Source organism: Phaenicophaeus curvirostris, chromosome 5 (assembly GCF_032191515.1).
Source record: "Phaenicophaeus curvirostris isolate KB17595 chromosome 5, BPBGC_Pcur_1.0, whole genome shotgun sequence".
NCBI classification, from domain to species: Eukaryota; Metazoa; Chordata; class Aves; order Cuculiformes; family Cuculidae; genus Phaenicophaeus; species Phaenicophaeus curvirostris.
The window spans coordinates 311,873-327,060 of record NC_091396.1 but is presented as its reverse complement, the minus strand read 5'-3'; the positions used below and the strand labels follow the sequence as shown (position 1 = coordinate 327,060).

Genomic DNA, 15,188 nt, shown 5'->3' with positions numbered 1-15,188 from the left:
AAGGGGAAAAGGGACAGAGAGAAGGGGCCAAGGGGCAGAGAGAGAAGGGGCAAAGGGGGCAGAGAGAGAAAGGGCCGAGGGGCAAAGAGAAGGGGCCGAGGGATCAGGGAGAGAAGGGACAGAGGGGTCAGAGAGAGAAGGGGCCGAGAGAGAAGGGGCCAAGGGCTCAGGGCGGGTCGGGTCGGGGCAGGAGGAGCCGGGGCGGCCCGGGGCGGGGGCGGCTCCTCCCCGGGGGGGCCCTTCTCTCCCCCCGCCGTCTCCGTCTCGAGAATCGAAAGCGGCCATGGAGCGGGTGGCCTGGCCGGGGCCCGCGGCGGCGCCGCCCTACGAGCCGCTGGGCGAGCAGCCGGGGCCCGAGCGGACGGGCCCGAGCACCGTGGTGCTGCTGGAGGCCCCCCGGCAGCCCCCGCCCCGCGACCACCTCGCCTGGTCCCTCTGCTCCGCGCTCTACGCCAACGTCTGCTGCCTCGGCTTCCTCGCCCTCGTCTTCTCCATCAAGGTGGGGGACACGGGTCCCGGCTGGGGGGGGCAAGCTGGGGGGTCCCAGCTCGGGGGTCCCAGCTGGGGAGGGGGGTCCGAGCAAGGAGGGGGCTAAACTGGGGGGTCCCAGCTGGGAGGGGTCCCAGCTTGGGGGTCAAACTGGGAGGGTCCCAGGTTGGGGGTCCCAGGTGGGGATGGGGGTCTGAGCAAGGAGGGGGCCTAACTGGGGGGTCCCAGCTTAGGGGGGGGCAAACTGAGGGGTCCCAGCTTGGGGGTCCCAGCTGGGGATGGGGGTCCGAGCAAGGAGGGGTCAAACTGGGAGGTCCCAGCTTGGGGGTCCCAGCTGGAGATGAGGGTCCGAGCAAGGAAGGGGGCAAACTGGAGGGTCTCAGCTTGGAGGGGTCCCAGGCTTGGGGGGGGGTCAAACTGGGGTGTCCCAGGTTGGGGGTCCCAGCTGGGGAGGGGGGGTCCCGAGCAAGGAGGGGGCTAACTGGGGGGTCCGAGCAAGGAGGGGTCCCAGCTGGGGATGGGGGTCTGAGCAAGGAGGGGGCAAACTGGAGGGTCCAGCTGGGAGGGGTCCCAGGTTGGGGGGTCCCAGCTGGGGATGGGGGTCTGAGCAAGGAGGGGGCAAACTGGGGCGTCCCAGCTGGGAGGGGTCCCAGGTTGGGGGGGTCCCAGCTGGGGATGGGGGTCTGAGCAAGGAGGGGGCAAACTGGAGGGTCCCAGCTGGGAGGGGTCCCAGCTTGGGGGGGGGCAAACTGGGGGGTCCCAGGTTGGGGGTCCCAACTGGAGATGAGGGTCCGAGCAAGGAGGGGGCAAACTGGAGATGGAGGTCTGAGCTGGGGAGGCAAACTGGAGGGTCCCAGCTCGGGGGGTGTTAACTGGAGGGTCCCAGCTTGGGGGTCCCAGCTGTGGATGAGGCACCATCGGGGGATGGGGGTCTCGGTGAGGATGGGGGTCCTAACTGGGGGGGGGTCCCAACTGGGGATGGGCTACCAGCTGGGGGGATCCACACCGGAGAAGGGTCCCAACTGCAGAGGATGGGAGTCTCAGCTAGGGAGGTTTTAACCAGGGGGGAGCATCCCAGCTTGGGGGGTCCTGACTGGGGATGGGGTACCATAGGGGGTTGGGGGCCCCAACAGATGCATCCCAGGGCACCCCCTCTGCTGCCCCCATCCCCACTGACCCTGCTCTCTGCCTCCCCCTAGTCCAGGGACCGCAAACTCCTGGGCGACTACAGTGGGGCGCGCAGCTACGGGCTCCACCGCCAAGTACCTGAACATCACCACGCAGCTGCTCAACTTCAGCCTCACCATCCTGGTCATCATCCTGATCGTGACCGGCGTCATCGTCGTGGGTGAACCCCTTCCGCTTCGATGGGGACCGTGGCCCGTTTTAGCCCTCGCCGGGCCCCATCCCTCGCTGTGCCCGACAGGAGTCCACAGAGATGTCCCCTCACTCCTCCAAGCCGTGGGGAGCCCTTCCTGACGGGGCACCCGCGCTGGAAGCAGCTGCAGAGCCCCCTCCTCCAGCAGGATCCGCGTGCCCACCACCAACGGCAAAGAGCTTGCTGTCCCACTTGCCGCTTTGCTCGCATTTTGTAGCCCTAAGTGCCTCTATGAGTAACCCCATGGAGAAGCCTCCTCTGGGGAGAAGTTGGGTCAAATAAAGGTTTCTTTCACTTTTACCCCGGCTCCGTTTCGTTTTGGCAAGGGGGGATCCCGGCTGAGAAGCGGCGGTCTGCCCCCAGGATGCACCTGGAAAAGGGAATCGCCCCGTGGCGTGGAGACGATGCCAAAGGGCACACTGGGCTTTGTGAACCCGGGTGTCACGGAGTAACCTCAGCCCGTGCAGCCGCTCGCCCGTCCGCGCCACGGTGGGATGGGGGAGAGAATCGGAAAGATGAAAGGCAGTGAGCTCATGGGTTGAGATAATGACAGTTTGATAGGGAAAGGAAAAGCCACGCACCCAAGCAGAAGAAAGAGTTCATTCAATTCCCATTGGCAGGCAGGCATTCCACCATCTCTGGACAGCAGGGCTCTGTCACGCCTGGTTCCTGGTGTTACAAGCACACTCTGGAAACTAAAATTCCAAGAGTCTTTTATTGTGGAATAAAGTCAGCAAAGCAAGGGGTACAGCACTGGGTGCATGGCTGAGGCCTCACCGCATCTAGCCAGAGGCGCACCCGGGTCCCGGCTCCTCTCCCTTTTTATATATTTCTTTTGGTGCAAAAGCAGTTGCTCCTCTGACCTCCATTAGCAGGTGTTGAGGGGCTGGAATATCCCTGGAGGCTGCTGGGGTCGGCTGTCCCGGCCACTCGCTGGTGGGGAGGGAGAGGAGCAGGAAAGGCCCTGGGTGCTGGGTTCAGCGAAAACATCCCTGTGTTCCCAGCTCTGTGTCCTGCACGGATCCCAAACCAGCCCCATCCTGCCTGCTGGGACGAACATTAACTCCATCCCAGCCAGCCTCATGTTCTCCAGCCACTATTCCACATCTTTAATACCATGGTTGGGTCCCACACGACCCAGTAGATCCTCAGTAACCCCTACCCTTCCCATCTTTTGATACCATACACAGACCACAGATGTCCACACCGTCCCAGAGCACCCACTCATTCATCTGCTCCATGAGTTTGGGCCCCATCCTCTGCGGGAGGCCACGCGGGACGGGAGAGGTGGGATACCATGTGGAGTTCCCGGGCATCGCAGCCAGCACAGGGTGGCTCCTGCTATGGTAATTCCCACATCGTGCGCCCCAAAATCCCAGTTATGCCAACGCAGGGGTGGTTCCACACCAACCTCAACCACTGGTCCCTTTGGAGCAGACCAGAGGGTTTAACCTTGCAACAAGCTCTTGGTCCGGCTTGGCTGCACCCACAGCCCGTGGTGTCTCCGAGGTGTCCCTGCTCCACACGGAGCCTTCCCTGGAGCCACACTCTTTCCTGGACAGCTCTGCCGCAGCAGAGGCTTCTCCACAGCCACAACCACACTTTGGAGGGATCGTGGCACAACCGCAGCCACGGGCGCTCCCAGATGACCCTGCCCTCCACCTGGACTTTCCCCCAGCCCCACCAGGGTGTCCATAGGTCCCGGTCCCTCCGACTGGAGCTCCCACCGGATCCCGGTCCTGCCCAGCCCGGCGGCGATGCCCTGGCCGCCCGCCAGCCCTGGCGCACGGCCGCCGCCGTTATCGCGGGCACCACAGGGTTGGGTGATAGCGGCACAGAGTCCCGGCAACAGCCACGGCCAAAGGCAGCTGCTGATGAGCACCGCTAACGAGCACCATTAACGGACGGTGAGGTGAGCGAGCCCCATGGAACCCCTGATCCATAGGGAAATGGTCAGGACAGCTGTAAATTCCACCAAGAACATTCCGGTCAGATCTGTCGTCAACTGGAACCCTTCAAGCAAGCACTGGTCCTAGAACAGACCCCCTGAGGGACACCACTTGTCTCAGATCTCCATCTCCACAGCTCTACCAGCATCAAGCCTTCACGATGGAAGAGATGGATGGGAAAAAGGGCAGCAATTCCCACACCTTGGGACTGTCAGCACTTGGCCACCCAGCTCCAAGGGTGCCCCAAGTGGATGATCCAAGGGCTGGAGAAGAGAAGAGAGAGAAGAGAAGAGAAGAGAAGAGAAGAGAAGAGAGAAAGAGAAGAGAAGAGAAGAGAGAGAGAGAAGAGAAGAGAAGAGAAGAGAAGAGAAGAAGAGAAGAGAAGAGAAGAGAAGAGAAGAGAAGAGAAGAGAAGAGAAGAGAAGAGAAGAGAAGAAAGAGAAGAGAAGAGAAGAGAAAGAGAAGAGAAGAGAAAGAAGAGAAGAGAAGAGAAGAGAAGAGAAGAGAAGAGAAGAGAAGAGAAGAGAAGAGAAGAGAAGAGAAAGAAGAGAAGAGAAGAGAAGAGAAGAGAAGAGAAGAGAAGAGAAGAGAGAAGCTGTGGGGAGACCTTATAGCAACCTCCAGTACCTGAAAGGAGCTACAAGAAAGCTGGAGAGGAACTGTTCATAAAGGCTTGTGGCGACAGGAGGAGGGGGAACGGGTATAAACTGGAGAGGGGCAGATTTAGATTAGACATTAGGAAGAATTTCTTCACCGTGAGGGTGATGAGGTGCTGGAACAGGCTGCCCAGGGAGATTGTGGCTGCCCCATCCCTGGAGGGGTCCGAGGCCAGGCTGGATGGAGCTTGGGAGACCTGATCTAGTGGGATGTCCCTTCCAACCCTGACTGTTCCATGATTCTATAAGTGACCCATGCACAACCCTGCGCAGAATCTCGGCCGCAGCCCGTCTGGCAGAGATTCTGGTGCGCGGTTGGCCTGGATTCCCCATTGCCTAGCGTGCTGGAAGCCTCCGCGCTCCTCATCCTCGGCTCCTCGGCGCTGGAGCCCCACGAGGACGGGAAGAATGCCTTTTCTTGTTTCCCTCTCCCCAAGAACACTGGGCTCCAGCCAAGGAGCCTTGCTCGTGAGTAAGAAGTCAGAAATCCCGCCCACGAAACAGAGCGGATATTTGTTGCAGGATCCTTGGCACGGGCTCCGGGTGAATCATTTATTCCACCGCTTCTTCCCGTAAGAGCAACCAAGCGTGCGGTCCCGGGCGGGACGGGGCTGCTCGCTGCCTGCCCGGCCACCGACGCTCCTGCCAGCGGGATGCACGACCCGACGCCCCATCCAGCAGCCGGCGAGAAGCCTTTTAAAAGGGCAGCAAAGCCCTGTTCGCATCAAGCTCTCAGGCTCTTGGCAGCACTGGCAACAGCCACATCCCATTATCCCTCCTCTTCCCGCATTCTCCCTGACCCCTTGTTGACACAACAAGAAATCCAGCCTCGTTCTGCCCAAATCCCTCACCACACAGCCCTGCTCCAGAAGGTTTTGATGCCCACAGGGCTGTGGGATCACTGTGCACCCCACGGAGATCTGCCTCCCTCCTTGCAGCAGCCAACACACGCAGAAAATCCTGGGAGTCATGTGCCAAGGGATGCTCTGCAGCCAAAGTCCTCACGGTCCCTGTTAGGAGCGGGATGGAGTCGGAGACAGAGAAGCAGCCCCTCGCCCTCCACACAGCCCCAAACCCCTCCCCAAAGAACAACCAGGGGTTCAGCGCGGGGAGGGGCAGGGGTAGCGGTGTTCTGAGGACGAGAACAATCTGTTTATGGTGTTATGGCAATTGCTTCAGGCTGTTGGCAAGTGGCCACGGAGTCCTTGAACTCCCGACCGCGCTGCCAGAAGGGAGAGGCCGGAGTCGTGCCAATCGCCCGTGAACCGCATAACCCAGGGAGCTCCTCTCCACCAAACCAGCTTCCCCCAGACCTCAAGGTCCCGCATTCGCCTTGCAGACCCTTCCCTCTCCGTGTCCCACTCGTCATCCCGGCCTTTCGCTTTCCTCCCTCCGGTGCTCACCCCAAAAGTCGTTACCCACCTCATCCCCTTCCTTCTGTCCGGCCCCGCTCAGGAGCATCCAAGGACTGATCCAGCGCCCCGAGGTTCAGCACCGTGGGGTGAACTTTGCCTCCCTGCTCTCCAGCCTCTCGTTTGTTCAGCTGATAAAGCAAATTGGTGCAAGAGCTGGGAACGCAAGTGGGGAAGCCAGAATTTCATGGGATAGTTGGTCCCCGAGCTCGGCTCCGTGAGAGCTGCAACCTCGCTGGTGCCGGGAAGGGGGATCTCCAAAGGGATGCTTGGAAGTGATGGACAAGGAACGCATCGGCTGCGCTCGACCCTTGTGGCTGCTCCCTGTGCCCCACCAGCATCCCGACACCGCGGGGCGAGGGGTGCAGCGAGGGGTGCCCCATGCAGGGAACCAGCGCCCCAAGACGGGCAACCCCGACCGGGCTCTGCAAGGAGCTGTTTTCATAGAATCATAGAATCACCAGGGTGGAAGAGACCCACTGGATCATTGAGTCCAACCATCCCCATCAATCACTAACCCATGTCCCTCAGCACCTCGTCTACCCAGCCCTTAAACCCCTCCAGGGAAGGGGACTCAACCCCCTCCCTGGGCAGCCTCGGACACTGCCCAATCACCCTTTCCAGGAAATATTTTTTCCTGCTGTCCATCCTGACCCTCCCCTGGTGGAGCTTGAGGCCATTCCCTCTCGTCCTGTCCCCTGTCCCTTGGGAGAAAAGCCCAGCTCCCTCCTCTCCACACCCTCCTCTCAGGGAGTTGTAGAGAGCAATGAGGTCTCCCCTCAGCCTCCTCTTCTCCAGGCTAACCCCCCCCAGCTCTCTCAGCTGCTCCTCTTGTTCTCTAGCCCCTTCCCCAGCTCAATTCTCTTCTCTGGACTCGTTCCAGAGCCTCAACATCCTTCTTGTGGTGAGGGGCCCAGAACTGAACACAGGATTCAAGTATTTTTGACACCAAACACCCCTGATATCCCCACCATGCCCTGCTCCATCCATCCCCACCATGTCTCCTTCATCCATCCATCCCCTTGCCACTGACATCCCCACCGTGCCCTCCGCCATCCCCACTGTGATTTCTCCATCCATCCCCTTGACCATCCCCACCACGCCTTCTGACGTCCCCACCACATCCTCCTCCATCCATCCCTCAGACCATCCCCACCGCGCCCTCCTCCATCCATTCCCTCGCCCATCCCTGCTTCCCACAGTGGCGATTTCTTAATTGCCGCCGTGACCTAACGAACCTCATTAACTTCAAAAGGGAGGAAAGGGAAAAAAAACAAAACACCTTTCACTTCCTGTGGATCTGGCACAAGTGACGTCAGGACCAGGATTTTCAGATCCAGCAACCCGTGTGGTGCAGGTGACGGGTGCCCGTGCCTCCTCGTGCCCCAGCCCCTCTGCTCTTCCCAAGCAGGGAAAACCCCGTTTCTTCCAGCGCTGTCAGGGCTGGGGTTTCGCGTTATCACACCTTGAGGAGCGGCCACCAGGCAGGAAGGATGCTGACGTTTCTGAAACCCGTGTTTATAGCTCTGAGTCTTGGTGGGTTTTTTTGATTTAGACTGGGTTTCACTTCCCTGATGCTTTTTTAAAGCTTTTTTTCCAACCTCCAAACATCTTTTGGCACCAACGAGCCCCTCCGCCGTGGCCGCGAGCCCTCGTCAAGGCTGCAGCACCCAAAAGGAGAGGAAAGCCTGGAAACCCAACGTGCACACCCAGCAGTTGGGTGATCCCTGCTGGCTTCAGCCTCCGCAGACAGGGATGGAGCCCTTGGTGCTGCTTTGCAGGTGGGAAGGGGCTCCGAGGAGGCCGGTGGCACCTCCCTGCTGTCCCCCCCGCTGCCGCGCGTCCCCGCTGCCACTGAGCAACCCCCACGCACGGCTCTGCCCAGGGCAGATATCTCTTATCAGCCCGAGGGGACATAAACCAGAGGACTGGGCGAGGCGCCCAACCCATGGCATCGCCCAGCCCGTGCGCATCCCCTTCCGCCTGCCCCCAGCCCGTGCCCCACGACCCACCCCGCAGACCCAGCGCGCCCGCCCCGGTGTCCCGCGTGGTGTCACACGAGGCCGCCCCACCCTGGCAAACCCTTCCCCTCGCCTATAAGAAGCGTGGGCGCCGGTGCCCGATCCCAGCGCCGGTGCCACCACGCAGCCATGGAGAGCTCCCCGCAGTCCGTCAGCATCAACATGCAGCCCTACGGCAAGAACACGGGGGGTGCCCCGGCCACCGCCTTCGGCCCCACGGTCACCACCTACGTCCAGCAGGACTCTGTCCCCAGCCCTCCAGACTTTGTGCTGTGGTCCTTCTTCAACACCTTGTTCTGCAACGTCTTCTGCCTGGGCTTCGTCGCACTTTCCTACTCCATCAAGGTAAGGGGGAAGTCGCTCCCATCCCAGCACCCTGCTGCTTGGATTGGGGCTCCGTAATCCCATCTCTTCCTCTGCCACCTTATTCCACCCCATCTCACCCTGCACCACCTAGTTCCACCCCACTGAATCCCACCCTATCAAGTCCCATTGTATTCCCCTCCGTCTCAACCTGTTCCATCTTGTTCCACCTGAACAAATCCCAGCCTGTCCCGTCCAATTCCACCTTGTCCCATCTTGTTCCACCCTGTCCCATCCTGCCCCATCCCTACCTCGTTCCCCATCCTTCCATCCACAAGATGTCCCCTCGCTCCCTCCTGCCACGTCCAACATCCCCAGCAAAGCCACCATCAAGGTGGCAAAGGTCACCCACCTTCCTTCAGTGCCTTGGGAAAGAGAGACCCGAGCAGCGTGGTGGGTCCCTATCTCCTCCCACGGACTTGAGGGAGCTGAAAACATCTCCTGCCGTGGTGACAAGACAGGCAGTCGGGTCCCAGGTCCCTCCCGTGACGTGCCCACAGCCGCAGCGAGACCTCACCCCTACCTGAGATAAGGAAGAGCTGCTCCCTGCTCACTTCTTCTTTATTATCTTGAAAGCAAATAATTTTTAACGAGCACCTTGATAACCGGAGAGAAGCGTAGGTTGGCATCTGCCTGCAGTGCCGCAACCGCCTCGCCGGGCGCTCCCGCCCAGACCCCCCTCTTCCGCCCCGGCCCCAAGAGCGCTGGGCACGCGGAGCCAAGCGTAATTGCTTTTAATAAGCCATTAGGAAAGCACTTTCGGGTTGCCGTGAGCTCCATTTCCACCGCGTTGGGGTGGGTTTCTTGGGAGTCCGTCAGGCTTTGGCGATGCCGTCTGCCCAGCCGCAACGGGATGTTCCCTTGGGCCATCGGCACCAATCCCCCAAGTTCCCCTTGAGTGCCTCAAGTTCCCTTTGAGTCTCCCACGTCCCTCTTTGAGTCCTCCAAGTCCCTTTCGATTCCCCCAAGCCCTCCTTGAGTGTCTCGAGCCCCTTTGAGTCCTCCAAGTCCCCCTTGATTCCCTCACATCCCCCTTTGAGTCACCCAAGACCCCCTTGAGTGCCTCAAATTCCTTTTGAGTCCCCCAAGTCCTCCACATCCCTCTTTGAGTCCTCCAAGACCCCCTTGAATGCCTCAAGTTCCTTTTGAGTCCCCCGAGCCCCCCTAGAGCCCCCACGGCCCCTCGGGCTCTCACCGTTTCCGCACCCACCACATCTCGCTCTCCCAATCCGCAGGCCAGGGACAGGAAAATCGCGCAGGACCCGGCGGGCGCCGTTGGCTTCGGGAAGACAGCCAGGAGTCTGAACATCGCAGCGGCCTCCCTGGGCGTCATCGTCATCATCATCGGCATCGTGCTGGTGGTCATCACCAGCCGGACCATTGTTCTGACCAGGCCACCCTACTGAGGCACCGCGGCCTTGCGTTTCCTTCCTCTCCCCTCCGCTCATCCCAGACCCACGCGCTTTGCTAGTGACAGAGACGTACGGCGCCCGTGGGACCTTGTTCCTCGCTCCCACCAGCCGCGGGGGTGTCCTCGGGGAGCCTCCCGGAGCCCCCTGACTGGGATCGCCCTCGTCAGCATGAGCGCATGGCGGACCTTACAGTAAATAAAGCTGCTTCTTCACCGTTCTCCTCGGAAACGTCCTGCTTTGGGGGTCTGGGAGCTGATTTCGCCCCGAGCATCCCCACCTTGGGGGGGACTCGGGCTCTGGGGGGGGACAGGGGTGACGAGGAAGAGCAGTGGGAAAAGGGCTTGGAAAGGTGGTGCCGTGACAGTGCTGTCGGTCAAACAGAAACACCCTCCAGGTCCAATTTCTGTGCCCCCTCCTGCCCCGGGCAGCCACCACCCCAGGCGGGGGTGGCCGCGGTGAGGGTCTGGGGGGGATGGAGAGAGGGGGTGATGGGGGGAACGGACAGGGAATGCTGGAGGGGGGGTGATGGAGAGAGGGGGTGATGGGGGGAATGGACAGGGAATGCTGGAGAGGGAGTGATGGGGGGGAACGGACAGGGAATGCTGGAGAGGGGGTGATGGGGAGTGATGAAGGGGGTGATGGAAGGGATGATGGAGAGAGGGGGTGATGCAGAAAGGGGGTGATGGAGGGAATGATGGAGGGGACTGGACGAGGAATGCTGGAGAGGGGGTAATGGGATAGGGGGTCCCGTGCCTTGGATGGCAGCGCCCCCACTGAGGATGGGGGGGATGGATGGGGTGATGATGGAGAGAGGGTGATGGGGGGGATACCAAGGGGGAAGGGGAAGGGGTGGTGGGAGACGGGGGATGATGGGGGGAATGGAGGGGGATGATGGGGGGATGATGGAGGAGCATGAAGGGAAGAGGGTGATGGATGGGGTGACGGGGAGGGGGTGATGGATGAGGGTGACAGGGAGGGGGTGATAGGGGGTGATGGGGGGTCCCTGCTCCGTGCCCCTGGCCCCGCCCGCGGGGAGGGCTCTGTCCGTCCGTCCGTCCGCCCCCGGTTTCGTTTCTCCGCTCTCTCGGGGCGATGAAGCCGCGGCGGGGGGAGGTGTCGATCCCGCTGCAGCCCCCCGGGCAGGACCCGGCCGGGACCCCCGACCAGCGCCCCCAGGACTATTTCGCCTGGTCCTTCTTCAACGTCCTGGCGGGGCACCTCGCCTACCTGGGCTGCCTCTGCCTCCCCGCGCTGCTCCTCTCCATCAAGGTGAGGGCTGGGCTGGGACCCCGACTGGGACCCCCCCCCCGGGACCCCCCCCCGCCCTGGGACCCCCCAACCGAGACCCCCCCGGGACCCCCCGACAGGGACCCCCCTCCACCCGAGGACCCCCCAACTCAAAACCCAACCCGCCCTGGGACCTCATACTGGACCCCCCGACTCGGGACCCCCATCCCAGGACCCCCCCTCACCCCCTCCTCCCCTCCCAGGACCCCCCTCTCCACACCAGCAACCCCAGCTCAGGACCCCCCGACTCGGCTCCGACCCCCTACCTGCCCCCTCGGGACCCCCTAACACTCAGGACCCCCTGACCCAGCCCCCACGACCCCATCCCTGCACTGAGACCCCCTCCCCAGATCCAGCCCCCCCCCCAATCTGTTTCTCCCAGCCCATCCCCCCCATCACCGACCCAGACCCCTTCCCACCTGGTCCCCCCCCAGTTCAGCCTAACCCAGACCCCCTAAAGATCTGGACACCCCCTCCTCCCCGTTCCCCTGACCCAGCTTCTCCCCACAGACCCAGAACCCCCCAGTCCTGTCCCCCTGACCCAGCCAGAGCTGGAACCCCCCCGTCTGGACCCCTCGATCCATCCCACACCCCCACCTCACATCCCAGCCTGACCTCACACTCCACATCTGTTCTCCCCCACCCCGGACCCCCCGATCGGGTCCCTCCAACCCAGCCACCCCCCAGTCCTGCCCTCCCAGAGCCGTGTGCCGTCACCTGCCACCCAGGGCGATGCATCTCCAAGGTGCCACCGTCACCTCACGTGGACCCCGACCCAGCCCCCCGTCTCTGAGCCCCCCGTTTGCCCCCACAGGCGCGTGACTGCAACTTGCTGGGGGACCTGGAGGGTGCCCGGCGGCACGGTTTCCGCGCCAAGGTGTTGAACATCATCTGCACCACGCTGATGGTCATCGCCGTGGTGTCCACCATCGCCTTGGCCATCATCCTTGTAGCCTCTTCCCGGTGACCACGGCGCGGCCGCCAGCCTGCTGGCTGCCACCCTGGGGGGGATGCTTCTCCTCCTCCTCCTCCCGCGATGTCCCCTTGGCCTCGTCCCCTCGCCGCCTGCACCCCTGGGTGCCCCAGGTGGGGAACCAAGAGCCCTTCCCCACATCTAACCCAGCTGCGCCGCGTGTCAGCATCGCTGCCGCCACAAATAAAGCTTGTCCTGCCCAAACCCCTCGCCTCTTGCCTTATTCCCAGTGGGAAAGAGGGTCCTTGTGCATCTCGGGGACAGCCTCCCCCCTCCTGCTCCCCGGCTCCGCCAGCCCAGACCACCGAGAACACATCCTAGAGGTTTAAGCAGGGCAGAAGCAAACAAACCCCAAATCTGCGTGCTCCTCTGGCCACCACCCAGCCCCATCTCCCTCCAGAGAACCCCACAGAGCTTCCCCAGAAGCTCTTCCACTTTTTAGCGTTAAGTTCCCATTTAATGCAGCCCAAACGCGCTGTGAATAAGGGGACCCCCCAGCCATGACCAGCTCAAGGCATCCTGGCACCTGGGATCCAGGTATCAGCCCCTCGAGGTGACCGTCACTTGTTTCCAAAGTCGTCCCGTGGCTCCATCCTGGTGGTCCCCAGACTGGCTCACGCTGGAGCCCTTTGCGCTCCTCATCGCGGGAGGAAGGCTGGATATAAAAAGCCTGCAGGCTCGTGAAACCAGCTCTGTTTCTCATAGCTGCCAGCCAAGCCTCCCCGATAACCACAGCACGCCGAGGGCTGTAATTTCCCGGGTTTATATATAGAGGAGGGGAGGTCGTGCCAGAGACGGGGACCATATAAAGGGTCCGGTGGCCGCGCTGCCCAGCCACGCTGCTGGAGCCGGAGGGCCGCGCGGCGCCCCTGCCCGTGGCCATGGACACGTCCTACCCGCGGGAGGATTACTTACCCGCGCCAGCTCACAAGCGGGACGCGCCGTCCACCGCCCGCGGGTCCCTGCTGCCCCGCGACCACCTCGTCTGGTCCATCTTCAACACCATCTACATGAACTTCTGCTGCCTGGGCTTCGTGGCGCTCGCCTTCTCCGTCAAGGTACAGGCAGCGAGCGGGGTGGAGAGGGTTGGGTGCCAAGCAGGGATGGGAGAGTGAAGGTTTGGGGTCACCTGGAGCCCTCTCCACGCCGGTGGCTTCCTGAGGAGGCACGGAGCCTCCCCGTCCCAGGAGGGCTGGGATGGGAGATAAGAGCCTAACACCTCTGACAGGCTGGTTGCAGGCGATGCCATCTCCCCGTAGAGCCCCCACCAGTTTTCCAGCTGCCCTGTGAGCACCCCCAGCCTCACCACCCCGGGGCTGGCATCGCCTGGGGACCGAGGGCTGCCTGCTCCCTCGAAGATGCTGCGGGTCGCGGCGTCCCTGGCCTCTCCACACACCTTCTGGCAGGAGCAGCTCCAGCTGGACTGAGTCAGGGTGGGGAGACGAGGGAAAGCCAGGGCTGGAGCCAGCGAGGCTCCCAAACAAGTAGAAGGGGAAACACAGCGGCAGGAGGGCTGGTGGGAGCACGCAGCAGCCTGGGATGGGAGGATGGAGGGGGGTCGTGGCCGGTGGGGCTGGCCAGCGGTGTGGCTGGAGGGGCAGATTGCGGGCTGCGAGGGCGCCGAGCCACGTCGCCAGGCTGGGAGGAGGCTCGGGGAGCGAGCTGCGGGCACGCCTGGGCACCGCTGCCCCGTCTCTCTGCTGCTGCAGGCACGGGACCGCAAAGTGGCTGGGGACGTGGAAGCCGCTCGGCGCTTCAGCTCCAAAGCGCGGTGCTACAACACCCTGGCCACGGCGGCCAGCGTGCTGCTGCCCCTTCTGCTGGTCGCCCTGGTCATCACGGGCGTCGTCCACCTCTCCAAGCTCGCCCACGAGTCCGTCGGCTTCTTCACCTACCAGTTCAGCGACGATGAGGACAAGTGACCGGTGGGCCACGTGGAAGCTCCTTCGCGTCGCCGCTGGCCCCCTCCAAGGGGCCACTGGTCCAGCATAACCCGGCCACCAGCCAGCTCTGCCGCCCAGGGCCACGTCCACACGCGCTCGCGTCCACCAGGCAGCGTGGGGCTGGGAATACGCAGCCGCTTTCCCCACATCGCTGTGCCCTCCCCTGGACCCACAGGACCCAATTCTGGCTCCCAGCTCGATCCTCTCTGTGTTTGTGTATCTCCCTCGACCCCAAGTGGAGCGCAGCGTCCCCCCAGCATCCCTGATTACTATTTAAATCATTAAACCATGTTACACACTACAAGTCCTCCCTGTGCGTGTGTGCAGGGCAGCGGGGTGCTATGGAGACACCATAAATACAGCTTTTCCACTCTCCTCTCGCTCTTGGCAGCCAGGAGAAGGAATAATCTCCATGATCCCTAGAACCACCCAGCCTGAAACAGCCCCAGGTGAGCTGAGACCTGCAAACTCATTGCAGTAAAGCAGAAATCTCCCAACACAGCTCCGGGTGAGGAGGGAGGGGATAAGCACGGGACGCAATCCCGCTGCTCTGCGCATTCTCCCCCTTCCTGGAGCCAGCTCACATTGGCAACTGGGCTGGAAGGATCTTTTTTGGGGGGGAACAACCCCTTTCAGTGCCACTGGGACCTGGCTTGGAGCTGGGCTTTAATCCAGCCCCCCCAAATCCCAAGGGCAGCGCAGCCGCCAGGGCTGTGATGGGGGGTGAGCGGACGGAGGGGTCCGTTTCTCCTGCCCTGCAGCCAGAACTGCTGCTAATTAGGGGTTGGGTGACTTTGGACGAGGGTTGAGGGACAGCCAGCGTAATTATAAGGCGGAGGAGGCACCTCGCCTCCGTCCCTAAGTGTTCCCACATGCTGACTGCAGCAAGGAGCAGCCACAGCGCTTTTTATAAACCCCGCGGGCTCGGCTGAGATTCCTGGGGTTTGGAGAGGGGCGCCTGAGCGGGGGATGCTGGGGGGTGAGGGCAGGGCTGGGACCCCCAAACCCCCTCTTTGCTGGGAGGAGGGAGGGATGAGGGGGCTGACTCACAGCATCATGGAATGGTTTGGGTTGGAAAGGACCTCAAAGCCCCTCCAGTCCCACCCCTGCCCTGGGCAGGGACACCTCCCACTGGATCAGGAATTCCGAGCCCCATCCAACCTGGCCTTGAACCCCTCCAGGGATGGAGCAGCCCCCACTGCCTTGTCTTCTCCCCAGCTCTCTCAGCCTGTCCCCACACAGGAGATGCTCCAGCCCTCACATCATCTCTGTGGTCTCCTCCAAACTCTCTCGAACAGATCCATG

General features: G+C 62.3%; 4 protein-coding genes and 1 long non-coding RNA gene across 6 annotated transcripts; 4 read left to right on the top strand and 1 right to left on the bottom strand.

Moving 5' to 3' along the window:
- The first annotated feature begins 239 nt into the window (after nt 1-239).
- LOC138720810 (dispanin subfamily A member 2b-like) lies at nt 240-2,167 on the top strand. The gene is given in 3 exon segments (XM_069857171.1): nt 240-499; nt 1,689-1,736; nt 1,738-2,167. Coding segments are annotated over 3 exon segments (495 nt in total). The 5' UTR covers nt 240-283; the 3' UTR covers nt 1,969-2,167.
- A 424-nt stretch (nt 2,168-2,591) lies between these two features.
- On the bottom strand, nt 2,592-9,681 carry LOC138720811 (uncharacterized). Of its 2 annotated transcripts, none has more exons than XR_011337478.1 (7): nt 9,464-9,681; nt 8,792-8,865; nt 8,621-8,709; nt 8,137-8,237; nt 7,167-7,389; nt 5,895-6,015; nt 2,592-2,800 (listed from the first exon to the last, which is right to left on the bottom strand). It is a non-coding gene; the product is annotated as an uncharacterized lncRNA (long non-coding RNA). The 2 variants fall into 2 exon arrangements; XR_011337477.1 differs by lacking the exon at nt 2,592-2,800 and adding an exon at nt 4,925-5,482.
- LOC138720809 (interferon-induced transmembrane protein 1-like) lies at nt 7,385-9,897 on the top strand. Its single transcript, XM_069857170.1, has 2 exons — nt 7,385-8,250; nt 9,504-9,897. Exons 1-2 carry the CDS (start codon nt 8,035-8,037, stop codon nt 9,672-9,674), a joined length of 387 nt encoding a protein of 128 aa, XP_069713271.1. The 5' UTR covers nt 7,385-8,034; the 3' UTR covers nt 9,675-9,897.
- Nucleotides 9,898-10,738: 841 nt separating this feature from the next.
- On the top strand, nt 10,739-12,144 carry LOC138720611 (dispanin subfamily A member 2b-like). The gene is made up of 2 exons (XM_069856958.1): nt 10,739-10,949; nt 11,782-12,144. Exons 1-2 carry the CDS (start codon nt 10,773-10,775, stop codon nt 11,932-11,934), a joined length of 330 nt encoding a protein of 109 aa, XP_069713059.1. The 5' UTR covers nt 10,739-10,772; the 3' UTR covers nt 11,935-12,144.
- Nucleotides 12,145-12,564: 420 nt separating this feature from the next.
- On the top strand, nt 12,565-14,112 carry LOC138720610 (interferon-induced transmembrane protein 5-like). Its single transcript, XM_069856957.1, has 2 exons — nt 12,565-12,998; nt 13,650-14,112. The coding sequence occupies exons 1-2, from the start codon at nt 12,822-12,824 to the stop codon at nt 13,860-13,862; spliced, it is 390 nt and encodes a 129-aa protein (XP_069713058.1). The 5' UTR covers nt 12,565-12,821; the 3' UTR covers nt 13,863-14,112.
- Nucleotides 14,113-15,188: the final 1,076 nt, after the last annotated feature.

Bases quoted from the DNA above. Each gene is read 5' to 3' on its own strand.
- LOC138720611 (XM_069856958.1), top strand. From the start codon at position 10,773: ATGAAGCCGCGGCGGGGGGAGGTGTCGATCCCGCTGCAGCCCCCCGGG. The intron at 10,950-11,781 runs GTGAGGGCTGGG...TTGCCCCCACAG, and splicing joins CGCTGCTCCTCTCCATCAAG to GCGCGTGACTGCAACTTGCT.
- LOC138720809 (XM_069857170.1), top strand. From the start codon at position 8,035: ATGGAGAGCTCCCCGCAGTCCGTCAGCATCAACATGCAGCCCTACGGC. The intron at 8,251-9,503 runs GTAAGGGGGAAG...CCCAATCCGCAG, and splicing joins CACTTTCCTACTCCATCAAG to GCCAGGGACAGGAAAATCGC.
- LOC138720610 (XM_069856957.1), top strand. From the start codon at position 12,822: ATGGACACGTCCTACCCGCGGGAGGATTACTTACCCGCGCCAGCTCAC. The intron at 12,999-13,649 runs GTACAGGCAGCG...CTGCTGCTGCAG, and splicing joins CGCTCGCCTTCTCCGTCAAG to GCACGGGACCGCAAAGTGGC.